Raw genomic sequence first — 15,417 nt, forward strand, 5'->3', positions numbered from 1 at the left:
TATCGAGGATAGTGTAAGAAAGGAAACAACACCAGCTGGATACCTTTTGGGCTGAATGTTGGCAAAAAACTCCCAAGTTAAGCGTGCTTGACCTGGGGTAATCCAAGGATGAGTAACCCCTAGGAAGTTTGTATAGGCCCATCAGGGTAAGTTGTTCTGGTCCTTCCTATCACTCGATGCAAGATGTTACAACTGAAACATAATTTCCTATTTTTTAGAATTTTTCTAAAATTTTTCCCATAATTTTCCTATTTTCTTTTCTTTTCTTTCTTTTTCTTTTCTTTCCTTTTCTTTTTCTCTTTCTCTTTCTCTTTCTCCTATTCATCTTTTTCTTCCTCCCGCTGCAACCCCTGTACCTCTTCTTCTTCTTTTCTTTCTTCTTTTCCTTTTTCTTTCTTTTCTTTCTTTTTTCTCTTCTTCTTCTTCCTTCTCTTCTCTTCTCTTCTTCCCCACATTCTTTCCTTCATGGCCGAACCAGCACCCTCCGCGCACACAGCGCTCGCAGCCCCTCCACCTGCCGGCTTTGCTGCTGCCGCCAGTCGCTACCATGGCCAGCACCTTCGCTGTCGGTTACGCCCTGCTCCACCGCAACCACCAACCGGCCTCCCGCGCACAGCCACCCAGCTGCAACAGTCGTGACTACCATGGTTATTTCCACGCACGTCGGCAGCTTCCTCGCCGGCCTCCGCCTCCCCCAGCCGCTGCACCGGCCGCACCCTGCTCATTGGCTTGCCTCCTTCTGCGCGCTGCTGTTGCTAGTTCATTCGGCTGCCATGGCCGACTTCGGCCTAGCTCTCACGAGCTCTTGTTCTCCCATTCGATCTCTCTCTCAATTTCTCTCTATTTTCGGCCAGCTTCTCCCTCGATCTCCCAGCCGATTACTCGATGCCTCAGCCGCCCATGCTTGCTTCGGCCATTCCTTGCAACTCTCTCTGCCTCTTCCCATTTGCTTCCATTTATCTCTATTTATAGGCCCATGCCACAGCCTCACGCCATGCCTCAAGTCATCCCTCAATGCGTAAAGATCACTCAAGTGCAGCCACACGTCACCTATTGCGTGCAAATCCATCCAAATGTTGCAGGAGATTGGCGGAATTGCAAGGTATGGCTTCACGCCTCTGCCTCGTACATATATACATATAATTATATAATTATACATTATATTATACATTTAAATCTCATTTTTTATTTTTTTTATTTTATTTAGATAATTCCGTAATTATAATTATACCTCCAAATACTGAATTAAATTGCATTACAATACTGAAAATGCATAATTAATAACTTCAAAGTTAGTCGATAATAACGATTTCGCCCAGTATTCTCATCGGGCTGTTGTTTCATCCCGAAACCACTGAAGGGTTGCTCATTACACAAAATCGAAGCCCCCCTAGGGTTCCGTTGATTTTTCGGGAGTTTTCTACAACGATTCGGTTTTACAGCCTAAATGGCGGCTGTATTTTAGCTGTATCGAAAATCGTTCCCGATCTAATTTCTTTTGATACCATAAATCCTGTCTCGGAACGCTCATCGAAACTATATCATTTTCTTTAGACAATTTCATCTCGAGGCACTCCCTACAGCCGATTCAGTACTTATAACTGCTATCAAGCCAATTTTTTGGTATTCTAAACTCATCGAAATTACGTGGCATTCTTATACGAACATGGGGTATTACAGATTCACTCTCAAGATCGAGCAATTTGTTGCTCTAAAATCGGCTTAGAATCCTTGCTATTTATAGGCCAAATCTGACCCCCTCGTGGCCAATCACTGGCTATAGCTTCTCCTACACGCCTCTTATACCATCATTGTCTATGCCCTAACGAGATTTGTCTACCATTTCTCTAGATTTTCAAGCCCACCTTGCGGCCAGATCGGCCATGCCTGTGTAGACCTTTCAAAAATTACACTTTGCCCCCCTTTGAAACTCTCTTTTGCATTTTGGCCCTTATCCTCAAGCCCGTGAATTATCAACTATTCCACTAAACCCCATAAGATCTAAACCCTTCATTCTACACTCGAAGACTCAGAAAAACCATCATTTCAACCTCCCTCGGTCAAAATTAATATATTACACTTAGGCCTGATTATACGTAGAATCATATACTGATCGAAAATCCTTATGTTTCTTCTCGAAACCTCTTAAGGGCTGTTTCTTATATTTAATATAGCCCTACTTGGGGTCTCGTTGACTTCTCGGGAATCTCTTACCATCATTCGATTTCTCAGCCTGAATCCTAACTGTACCGAAAACCGTTTCAGATCCAATTTCTTTTTATGCCATAAATCTTATCTCGGGACACTCATTACTGATGTACAATTTTCTTTAGGCATCTAATCCCTGGGGTACTCCTTGCAGTCGATTCAACGATTTATTTTTACAATCAAGTCATTTTTCGGTATTTTAAACTCACCTAAATTATATGGCAACTTCATGACGATATGGAGTATTACAACAAGTACAATTAGAAGGCACATAGGAAATTCTCTCGCGTGGGCCTTCCGATGCCTAAGCAAGTTGGTGCCATGCAACAGAATGAGATGTATATATGTATGTTGTGTAAGGCTACGAATGAGTGTATTCGGATAAGAGTCTCTAGATAGGGTTGGATCTAGAGTGTTGGACTTGGATCTGAGTCTTCGGGGGTTAGATTTGGGTCCTCCCCCTTTTTGGCACATACCCAAGGGTATTTATCGGCGCTGATAATGGGCCGCATGGCAAGGCAGGACACACGACATGCTAATCAGATGGCCCAAAAAGCTCTTTAAGCGAGAAGGCTGAGGATGAAGGCAGAGGGCTTAAAGGTCCCTTCAAGGATGGAATGCCCCAAAGAACATCCTTGGGATGGGTCTCCCCAAAGACTCTCCAGAGTCATTGGGAGACTACTTGGGCCTAGAAAACTCTTCAGAATGAATCTTTGGGATTAGAATCTTAAGAGTTTAGCTTCCCCGAAAACTTTTTGAAGTCATCGAGTGAAGACTCTTTGAAGTTATTGAGTGACTTTGGTCTGGAAGATTCTTTGGATGAATCTTGGGTTTAGGGGGTCTGATGAGCTTAAGTGTATAGCGGGCCCGAAAACTCTTCTAAGTCTTAGGGAGACTTTTGTCCAAAGACTTTTCAAAATTATTTGAGTCTTTGGTCATCTTAGATAGTTCTTTGGATCGATGTATTGGATTTTTAACTTTGACTTTTGTAAGACACATCATAACAATTGTAATTCGAAATTTAAATTTAACTACGACTAGAATGTTATAGGCAATTAATAAGAATGAAATAAGAAAAGATTTATCCTAATGACTTATCAAGATTTATCTTTGTGTCTCATATTTTAATCATAATATAAATTTATATAAGTTAAGTATTTTTCCTATACATCTAAAAATGAATAATAGACTTATAAATAAAAAGTATTTAATATATTGAAATTATAACAGTAATATCACTATTACAATAGCAATATTATCATAATAATATTTTATTTTTTTATTCATATTTTTTCTTAATTTAAGTTTTTTATGTAAATGGTTTGATGATGTTTTTAATAGTTTGATCGTAGTTTACTTTTTATCTTAAATTCTTACATACTGAGCGTGTCAGGCGTCTATGTGACAACATCCTTAACTAAATACAAATCAATAATTAATAAAATAATTTAGTACTCCTAAAGGTATGTGACTTGGGCCGGACGCGTGTTCGTATTAATTTATGCAATGGGAATATTAATTAGTTGAATTCTGTTTGAATTATTATTATTATTATAATATGAATATGTGGAACCATTCTTCAATTATAACACCCAAAGCCATTATAAGAGACGACTACTTTTCTTATTACTCGTTTTGAAAACACTTAATTTGACCAACCGAAATCAACAAACAACATCCCTCCCCAGTCCCCAGCCGCTGCTATATATACATCTCCATCTCCATCTCTCATCCCAAATTCTATAAACCAAACCAACCAAAAGCTTCTGAATTATTATTAACTCCATCCCCACCACCTCTACTCTTGCTGCTGCTGCAATTCATTCTATCATCATCCACATATATATATATATATGGATATGGAAATCCAACTGGTTTCAACAGAATACGTCAAGCCTTCTTCTCCCACACCCCCTCACCTTAAAACCTTCCACATTTCTCTCTTGGACCAGCTCCTCGCTTCTGCTTACGTTCCCATCGTCTTCCACTTCCCCATACCGGATGCTACCTCCGTCAAACAAGTGTTGGCTCGATTAAAGACTTCGCTCTCCCAGACCCTGTCTCGATTTTACCCACTCGCCGGACGACTTAAAGATCATATGTCCTTCGAATGTAACGATGAAGGGGTTCTATTTATAGAAACTCATGTTAATCGTGACATGTCCGAGTTTCTCAAGCACCCAGAACTCGACGCCCTGCACCAATTTGTTCCTTACCAAGACTTCGTGCCCGAGCCAGAAACTACCTTATCTCACCTAGCTATTCAAGCCAATGTATTTGCTTCTGGGGGAATTTCCATTGGCGTGTCCATGTCCCACAAGGTGTTAGACGCAAATACACTGGTTTCTTTCCTTAGGTGTTGGACTGCCTTGTCTAGGGGCTGTCAAGACCAAGCAATATTCCCTGACCTCAGCTCAGCATCCTCGCTTTTCCCTCCTAGCTCCGAGCAACTACCACGTAGCATGGCGTATTGCAAGGAGAGTTGGTTCAATCAAGGGAAAAGCATCTTGAGGAGATTTGTGTTCGATTGTAATGCCATAAAAGCTCTGAAGATCAAGGCCACTAGCCAACTAGTTCCTTATCCAAGCAGCTCCCAAGTGATAACTTCTTTAATCTGGACGCGTGCAATGGCTGCTTCCGCAACAGTCAAAGGCTCCCAACACCCATCCACGTTGGTCTTTGCAGTAAACATGCGGCCGCGAATGGCATCGCCGTTGTCTGAAAATGCATTTGGGAATATCTTCTGGCTAACAAGTGCACACCACAATGCAGCCCACACAAAACAAAATGATGAGCTGCCAGTTGTGGTGGGTCGGGTGAAGGAAGCAGTTAAAAAGCTAGACAGTAATTTTATCCAAAGCATGCAAGGGGATGAAGGGTTTCACAACATTCGCAAGTTGATGGAAGAAAGAGACGAAGCATATGCCAAAGAAAGACCCGAAATGTACATGGTCAGCGACCTGAGAAGTTTCAGATTGTCGGAATTGGACTTCGGGTGGGGAAAGCCTATCTGGGTAAGCCATGTTTGGGGATTCCCCAGTTCAGTATTTGTGAATGGGGTATTTCTAGCAGAAAGCAGCGTGAACAGAGAAGGAATAGAAGCATGGGTGCACTTGGATGAACCTGAAATGGCTATTTTGGAGCAAGACCCTGAATTCCTACGCTACGCCTCCTCAAATCCTGGTTTTCCAGTGCCAACGTCAGTCATAGATTGATGCTTTTGGCATTAAAAAGAAAATCAATCTCCATATTTCACTTTTATTTATTTATTTGTAAACAATGGTATTATATATACATGTGTGTATTATGCACATTAATTAATTTCATTAGTTGGGCCCGGAAAATGGAGTAACAATTCTAATATTTTCTGAATTCTTGTATATGGATTATAAGTGGGGGCAAATGTATTTTAAGTGCAATGATGTCTCTACAGATTTTAGCGTTTGATTGAGCTTTGCTTGCTGATAGCTAGCATTGTTTATCCATGCATGTTGTGAGATATTATAATATTTATACGTTAATATATTATATATTTATATTAATGTAACAAAGTTAAGTAGAGACCCACTTATGTCCCTAATTCATAATTGAGTTAAGCAATTGGAAGCGAAATTCAACAGTGTAATTGTTTAAATAATTCTTTTACCAAGTAAAGCATATATCTATATATATATATATGCTCTCAAACTTGAGCCATTTTCATTAATCCAACACCTAATCACCCCTCAAAACCTTCAAGATTTCTACCTTCAATCTCTTGAACCATTATGTTCCTTTCGAAAGTGATGTCCTCGAGCTAGAAACTACCCTAGTTCACTTATACCCCATTAATTCAAGTAAATGTATTTAATTAGCTAGTTTTGGGGAAATTGCCATTAGCTTGTCAATGTTTGTTCTTGACGCAAAAATGCAATAGCTATTTCCCACAATTTTGGGTTGCCTTATCTAACAACTGTGAAGACAGAACAATATTCCCCGACCTCACCACCTCAGCATCATTGCTCTTCGCTCCAAGATCCAAATAACCATCACGTAGCATATGGCATACATCAGGGAGAATTGGTTGAAGATGGGAAAATCATTTTTGAGGAGGTTTGTGTGTACTACCTAGTAGTAGTTCCAAGTTGTAAGTGGTTTAATTTGAAAGTTCGCAATGGTTGCTTCCACAATACTGGTGGTGGTGGTGGTGGTGAAAGGCTCCCAACAACCTGTTGTAAGAGAAGGCAAGGGTAGATAGTACTTATTAGACCTTTTCTTTCAGCACATCCATTAGCATTTCAGTCAATTTTCACTTTTGTTGCAGTTAGTCAATGCAGCAGAATCAGTCTCCATCATATATATGCAAATTCTATTAATCCATTAGTGGTCAGTTCAAACTATCGAAAGGTCAACTTCCGTCATTTCATTAAACGATTAAAATATCGAATGTCTTGTCAATTAAGACGTGCATATATATGGTACGTTAATTGTCTTTAAAAATTCATAATCGGGAGATTTAGTTAAAAATTGTAATACCCAATGGCTTCAATAAAGGTAATATATATTGATGATAAGTAAAAAATAAAATAACACCACTTAGATATCTTTGAAGTTGAATATAGGTAAAAAAACTTTTTAGTTAAGAATGTTTCAATTGAGAAAACTTAAGGATGGGTGACTCTTAGGAAGTTCACGTAAGCCTATCAAGATAAGTTGTTCTGATCTTTTCTATCGCTCGATACGGGATGTTATAGATGATATCAAATCTGATCCTTAGAGAAGGCGGTCTGATAAGGGCGAGGAGTGGCTCCGGGGCTCAAGGGTTTGTGTAAGAAGCGACTTCTTCTAAGATATCAGCCTCTAAAAGGGAGAAAATTCGATACCAGTTGTAATGTTACATGACGAGGATGTCATGTGCTTAAGGAGACAGAATGCAATACCCCAATAACCTAAAGAAGAGTAGTTTATATCAAGCATAAATAAGAAAAAAAACAACACTAGCTAAATAACTATTGAGTTGAATGTAGGCAAAAAACTCTTGGCTTAAACGTGTTTCAGCTAGAAAAGTTAAATGATGGGTGACCCCTAGAAAGTTCGCGTAAACCCATTAGGATAAATTATTCCGATCATTCCTACCACTCGATATAGGATATTACAAAAATCTCAATTACTCCTTACACATTTGGCGCCTATTAAAATAAGTAAAGTTTTGAGTGGAGTAAACGCATTTAATTTTAAAAATTCACTTAATATGTGTATTTCCATATTTTTTAAATATTAATTCAATCATAAAAGACTAGTAAGAGATAAAAACACAACAAGATTTATATTTAATAATAAATCTCTTTTTAATTATTCTATCTTTTATCTTGTTTATGATTTATTAATCAATATCGATCTAGCATTAGCTAGCCACCTCCTTATATTGTAAAGAATTATTGATTCCTCATAATTTCACATATTAGAAAATAATTTAGATTGAAATTGATGAATGAGTGTAAAATATCTTATCTCAAATTTATAAAGATTAAGATAAGTGGCACGAAAAAGATTCAAAAAGTCGGTCATATGATTCTCCTTCCAGGATTGAGGTTATTTGTTTAAGAGATTGTAAGGATCTCTCTTATACTGAGGGCTTATCTTGTGATAATTTTTTTTTAGGGTGTGTTTGATAGCATGAAAAATGTCATATCCAAAGAATTGAACCAGAGAAGGGAAGGGGGCGAGAAGGAGTGAGAACCAGAGAGGGGAAGGGGGAGAATGGTTATTCGAGATGGGGGTTTTAAAATTAAATTAGTGACGGGCGTGCCAGTCCCGTCACTAATCAGTGATGGGCATGGCAGGCTCGTCACTGATCAGTGACGGACATTGTAGTCCCGTCACTAAATTTTGTGCCATGTTTTTTGTGACGGATTTTCGTCACTAAACTCGTCACAAATTAGTGACGGGTGGACTCCCGTCACTAAATTATGATTTTCTTGTAGTGTAAATTTTCTCGCATTACTTATATTATTCGATCATAATCAATATTCTATAGTATAGAGCAGTTAATTCGGGTTAATTCTACACACTAATTGATGCTTTAACCTCTAATTCAATTTTAATGATGTGACTTTGAAGGGGCATGAATTCTTCTATATTTTTTTGGACAATAATTAACATTTCTGAAAATTAAAACTATAAACCCTTACATGGCAGTTATTAGTAGCAAAATTGAGAAGTTTATTTCACATTAATTAAAGGATACGTACATAATTAAATTGCATCCAGCCCAGACGAAATCATGGAAGTGGGATACAGCCAGCAGTCCCTGTGTTGAGACAAAGCCTTGATAATTAATTGAATGCCCCTCAAGTTATGTGAGAATCCTCTTATAATATTAACATATATATATATATGTGGGTATAATTAGTTGAATAATAATAAATCCCCGTTGGAACTATAGTTTTTAATATTTATTTGTGGGAAGTGCGTGTAATGTGTATCCCATCTCGTATTCATAGACCGAACCACCTTGTGACATGACTGACTTTCAAATAGAATTTAGCATTACTCTTTTTTTAACTCGTCCGGGTGCTTAGGTAGGGGCCGGGTAAAGCACCCGGACTTTCATGACCCAACTCTTTTCAGTACATTCAAAATGAATGTTATGAAACGTTGTTAATAAAATATTTTTTATTTTTTAAATGTCAATCAATGAACTTTTATTTTAAATTTTTTTTTTTTACACATAAGATGAGGCACCTTTTACTATACATAATTATATTGAAGATTTTGACTTTGACTTTCATGGGTTGAGAAGGCCAAATGTCAAGTATGCCATACCTATTCTAATTTCAACTACTGTTACAATTTTTTTTATGCAATCATTCACTTTGACTTGAATTCTATTTAAATAAAGAATTTAAAGTATGATAAAGATTTTTTTTTAATTTAATTGACTCAAGACTCAATAAATTTAGTCAAGATATATATGTAAAAGTACTCTCCTTGAGATAAAATTGAATATTATTTCTTTCATTAAAAAATAAAATTTTATATTATTGTTCAAATGAGTAAAATAATATAGATATAATATAGTAACAAAAAAAACTTTATAGTCTTGCTTTTATATTTTTAACTAAAAATACTAAAAATATTATTAAAAATTATTATTCATCTCAATTATACAATTAATTGGAGTATAGCATAGTATAAAATATAGTTATCTAATTAAAAATATAATTTTTAGTATATATGATATTACAATTAAAAATATGTATCTGTTAATGTGCACTTTCTACTCCAATTTTAATAAAAATATGTACCTACTCCGGATAATTATTATTTTCCTAGCGAACGAGTCATTCTTGCATTTTTCAATGATTGAACTCTATACCTTCCAATCTCCAAAAACTTACACGTGCATGCACGATTAGCTGATCTGAATGTCTCCTTTATTATTATGCGTATAAAATGTTTTTATTATATTTTTGTTTAAAATTTCTAGAATTACATTTGCACCGTAATATTTTTCAAACTTATTTTCAAAATATATGTTTGAAAACTCATTTTGAATTTAATTTGTAATTTCATGTTTTATTTGTAATTTGGTAAAAAGTTTTTCCTCCCAAAACTTACATTAATTACTAAAAGTATTAATTATTGTAAAATTAATAATGAATTTTCCAATACATGAGTTTTTCAATATTAATTATGGATTTTTCAATGCATTATTTTGTTTTTTTTAATATTTAGTTAATATACGCATAATAAAGTAAGATCGTCTGCAAAAGAATTTCCCCCCCCCCAAAACTTGCATTAATAATAATTAAATTATATTTATCTTTATATTATTATTATTGTTATTATTATTATTATTATTATTATTATTATTATAAAAGTGGAATAGTCTACAAAAAAAAACAATTCCCCAAAACTTGCATTAATAATAATTAAATTATTATTACTAAAAGTAATAATAATTAATAATTACTATAAAATTAATAATAAAATTTTCAATACATGAGTTTTTCACTGCTAATCATGGGTTTTCCAATGTATTATTATGTGTATATTAAATATTTAGTTAGTAAATAGTTTGTTGTGGACACAATTAAATAGATGAATATACATATGCACGTAGGTAGTTTTTAATCTGCAGGAATGGATACACACTAAGAAATTACACAAGATGTAGCCAGAATATCACTTTTATATTGATTTTTCATAGTCTTTCCAGTTTACTTGCTAAAAAATTATTAAAAACTATTTATAATATGTATATTATTTATCCACCCGTTTAAATATTTAGTTAGTTAACTTCTAAACATAGATTTTTCAATGTATTATTATGTGTATATAAATATTTAGTTATTCAATAGTTTGCCAAGCATTTTTTTTGTAACGGCTCGCCTCCCGGAGCCTTCGCACGCATAGAGAATCCGTAAGAGAGTCATTATTTGAATGATGTCGAACAATAACACAAACCAAGATCCACACACAACCCTTTTAGGAACAAAAACTTTTTACTTCATAAAACATTTCATAGTTGTTTTTACATGATCATTCTCAACATGAGCCCACCTGGCTTTCATAATAAACACCTATCTCAAAAAAAATATAAAACATTACTCTAACATAAGCACAATGATACTCAGGACCTAGTTTTGGGAGGACTCTGCACTTGCTATCATGACTTGACGGTTTGGACCCAATTCTACCGTACGCACCTACGATCTTGGGACATTCTTACTTGGAATGATGTTCAAACGAAAGGTGAGTCACAAGACTCAGCAAGCTCTAGAAAGAAAGGCTATAGGTTAAAGACATAACTCTTCCCATAACATTCCATGCAATTCATGCCAATGCAACGTCATACCATGTCATGTCCAATACCTGCCTTATCCCTAGATGCATAAACATATGGTAAACTCCACATAAACGGTCCTTGGGGCTCACATCAAACACACATTAGACCCAAGTCCAACATACAATCCTGTTAGCAACCTATCATAGGCTACTATACCATTTCCCTTACACGTTCATTTTTGTTACTCACAACATATATTGTAACATCCCGTATCGAGCGATAGGAAGGACCGGAACAACTTACCCTGATGGGCTTACACGAACTTCCCAGGGGGGTCACCCATCCCTGGATTACCCCAGGTCAAGCACGCTTAACTTGGGAGTTCTTGCCAACATTCAGCCCAAAAGGTATCCAGCTGGTGTTGTTTTCTTTCTTACACTATCCTCGATATATACTAACTTCTCTGGGCTCTCTGGGTATTACATTCTCCCCCCTTGAGCACATGACGTCCTCATCATGCGACCTTACAACCGGTCCCAGATCTCCCCCCAATGCATGGCCGATGTAGGATTCGCCTAAGGTGCCTACACGCACCCCCCCTCGGGGACTCAACGTCCTCACTGAGGTTTACCCAACCATCGCGCTCAGAGGCTCAGGGGTCGACTCTGATACCATTTGTAACATCCCGTATCGAGCGATAGGAAGGACCGGAACAACTTACCCTGATGGGCTTACACGAACTTCCCAGGGGGGTCACCCATCCCTGGATTACCCCAGGTCAAGCATGCTTAACTTGGGAGTTCTTGCCAACATTCAACCCAAAAGGTATCCAGCTGGTGTTGTTTCCTTTCTTACACTATCCTTGATATATACTAACTTCTCTGGGCTCTCTGGGTATTACATATATTGTTGTGGATCTCACCCCACGGTCTTACTGTTGCCGTGCGTCTTACCTTATGGTCTTACTGTTGACGTAGGTCTCACCCCCAAGATCTTAATGTGGGCCACTTCCACAGCATACTTTCCGTGGCGGGCGCCACCCATCCTCATCACCTGTAACCACACATCCTCACCATGCAATGCAACAAATAGGAAATGCAATGGCTTTTACAGCATAAACGTTATGTCAATGTTCAACGGCCGGGGACCATATAGCAACGTATTGTCCAATTCAGGTCGAACCAATCCCCGATTTTATCGCTCCAGGATTTAATCCCAAAATGCACGTCACTATGTAGAACACTCTCTGCACTTATATGCCCAATTCCCCCCCCTTTGCATGGCCGATGTGGGATTAGCCTAAGATGTTTACATCCACCCCCTCTAGGGACTCAACGTCCTCGCTGAGTTTGACCCACCACCGCTCTCAGAGACTTGTGGGTCGGCTCTGATACTAGTTGTAACATCCCGCATCAAGCGATAGGAAGGTCCGGGACAACTTACCCTGATAGGCCTACGCGAACTTCCCAGAGAGATCACCCATCCTTGGATTACCCCAAGTCAAACACACTTAATTTGAGAGTTCTTTGCCAATATTCGGCCCAAAAGATATCCAGCTGGTCTTGTTTTCTTCCTTACTTATCCTCGATATATACTACTTTTCTCTAGACTCTTAGGGTATTACACAACGCCCCCATTAACCAAGCATCAGACCATGCTACCCCCACATAAGAATTCACACATGCGATATACTCTAAATGTACCGGCTCACCTAGAGTACCCAAGTTGGCTCTTAGACCAGCCGAGTCATACAAATGCTCACACATCCCATCACACACAAAGCATGTCCTGCCAACGAATGGAACCCAATTCCCATGCGCTACACACATCATGGTATGCAAAAGTCAAGGCAGGAATCTGATAGTACCAGCCCGTATAGCGCTTATCATGATAGTTGATGACTGGCTCTCATACATCCAGCCATCATTTGCAACGACCCACGGTCGACAGTCAGTGGCTTTGTACCCTATACCCTTAAACACCCATAAACGACATTAAACTTAGTCACTTAAGCTTATCATTTCTCACATTTTATCCATGACAACAAATACACCAATATGTCATTCACGTTCTCATCTCTTCTCATACACAGGGAACTATCTCCACATTCATGATAAATTATTAACATAACCCTATAATCTTAACTATAGGCATTTTCTAATAACCTAACCCCAACGGGTTTGACATCATTCCCAAAGAAAGCAGAGCAATATGAAGCTCTCTGACGGTTGAAATGAAAAAACCAAGTCATCATTGCTTAGCTCATTCTATTAACAGTAAACCCATTAATAAAATATAAGTCATATGGTGGTTATCACGTAGATTATTATTATTAATGAGTGGAACCGAGTCACGGTGAGGGAATGAATAAAATACGAGAAACTATAGAGACTTTCACAAGAAATAAAAAACACGAGTAGAGGGTTAGGAGCTTGCATGTACTATTGATTCTTGACTTTTCTACGCTCCTAATGCGAAGTAAAACATTTTACATAAAATAACAAGATTGCGACTCCAGTTAATTAAATCTAATCACATAACCCGCATAACCTAACTGTGAAAAATCTATAACTTAGATATATAACACTTCTAACAATCTTACTCACTTACCGAAACATTTTAAATACAAAATAACCTCTCTAAATCCCTTAATTTTCCTTAATTTCTTCATTTCCTTCACTACTACCAAGCTCCCCTTCTTCATCTTATTTTCTCCCCTGGAATGGCTTGAAAATGGCCAAAATTGGCGTTTTAAACGCCCAGCCGCACGAAGCTTGGTGGCCAAGGCGAATGGGCGGACCAGGGCATGCCACGTGGCGCATTCTACTGCTGCCGCGCGACCACCCCCTTCCAACCAAAACAACGCTGTTTTGGGCATCCTTACTGATCAAAAATCAGCATTTTCCTCCCTCGCACGCAGGTGGAATCGAACCCACGTCCCCTGCCTGGGCGGTCGCTCGCACCTATTCTCTTTCTCTTTCTCTTTCACCTATTCATCTTCTTCTTCCTCCCGCTGCAACCCCTGTACCTCTTCTTCTTCTTCTCTTTCTTCTTTTCCTTTTTCTTTCTTTTCTTTCTTCTTTCTCTTCTTCTTCTTCCTTCTCTTCTCTTCTCTTCTTCCCCACATTCTTTCCTTCATGGCTGAACCAGCACCCTCCGCGCACACAGCGCTCGCAGCCCCTCCACCTGCCGGCTTTGCCGCTGCCGCCAGTCGCTACCATGGCCAGCACCTTCGCTGTCGGTTACGCCCTGCTCCACCGCAAGCACCAACCGGCCTCCCGCGCACAGCCACCCAGCTGCAACAGTCGTGACTACCATGGCTATTTCCATGCACGCCGGCAACTTCCTCGCCGGCCTCCGCCTCCCCCAGCAGCTGCACCGGTCGCACCCTGCTCATTGGCTTGCCTCCTTCTGCGCGCTGCTGTTGCTAGTTCGTTCGGCTGCCATGGCCGACTTCGGCCTAGCTCTCACGAGCTCTTGTTCTCCTATTCGATCTCTCTCTCAATTTCTCTCTATTTTCGGCTAGCTTCTCCCTCGATCTCCCAGCCGATTACTCGATGCCTCAACCGCCCATGCTTGCTTCGGCCATTCCTTGCAACTCTCTCTGCCTCTTCCCATTTGCTTCCATTTATCTCTATTTATAGGCCCATGCCACAGCCTCACGCCATGCCTCAAGCCATCCCTCAATGCGTAAAGATCACTCAAGTGCAGCCACACGTCACCTATTGCGTGCAAATCCATCCAAATGTTGCAGGAGATTGGCAGAATTGCAGGGTATGGCTTCACGCCTCTGCCTCGTACATATATATATATATAATTATATAATTATACATTATATTATACATTTAAATCTCATTTTTTATTTTTTTTATTTTATTTAGATAATTCCGTAATTATAATTATACCTCCAAATACTGAATTAAATTGCATTATAATACCGAAAATGCATAATTAATAACTTCAAAGTTAGTCGATAATAACGATTTCGCCCCAGTATTCTCATCGGGCTGTTGTTTCATCCCGAAACCACTGAAGGGTTGCTCATTACACAAAATCAAAGCCCCCCTAGGGTTCTGTTGATTTTTTGAGAGTTTCCTACAACGATTCGGTTTTACAGCCTAAATGACGACTGTATTTTAGCTGTATCGAAAATCATTCCCGATCTAATTTCTTTTGATACCATAAATCCTGTCTCGGAACGCTCATCGAAACCATATCATTTTCTTTAGACAATTTCATCTCGAGGCACTCCCTACAGCCGATTCAGTACTTATAACTGCTATCAAGCCAATTTTTTGGTATTCTAAACTCATCGAAATTACGTGGTATCCTTATACGAACATGGGGTATTACAGATTCACTCTCAAGATCGAGCAATTTGTTGCTCTAAAATCGGCCAAGAATCCTTGCTATTTATAGGCCAAATCTGACCCCCTCGT

The 15,417-nt window shown here is 38.5% G+C and overlaps 1 protein-coding gene across 2 annotated transcripts in view; it reads left to right on the forward strand.

Moving 5' to 3' along the window:
* Positions 1–3,960: 3,960 nt before the first annotated feature.
* The window catches only part of LOC127812162 (stemmadenine O-acetyltransferase-like), a 79,006-nt gene continuing 67,549 nt past the window's right edge, over positions 3,961–15,417 (forward strand). Inside the window, exon 1 of one of the 2 annotated variants that reach the window (XM_052352507.1) lies at positions 3,961–4,216. In XM_052352507.1, the coding sequence (XP_052208467.1) occupies positions 4,062–4,216 (155 nt within the window). In that variant the 5' untranslated portion in view covers positions 3,961–4,061. Of the gene's footprint in view, positions 4,454–15,417 lie in introns of both variants that reach the window. The other variant, XM_052352505.1, reaches the window with a different exon arrangement.

This window comes from Diospyros lotus, chromosome 10 (assembly GCF_014633365.1).
Source record: "Diospyros lotus cultivar Yz01 chromosome 10, ASM1463336v1, whole genome shotgun sequence".
Taxonomy (NCBI): Eukaryota; Viridiplantae; Streptophyta; class Magnoliopsida; order Ericales; family Ebenaceae; genus Diospyros; species Diospyros lotus.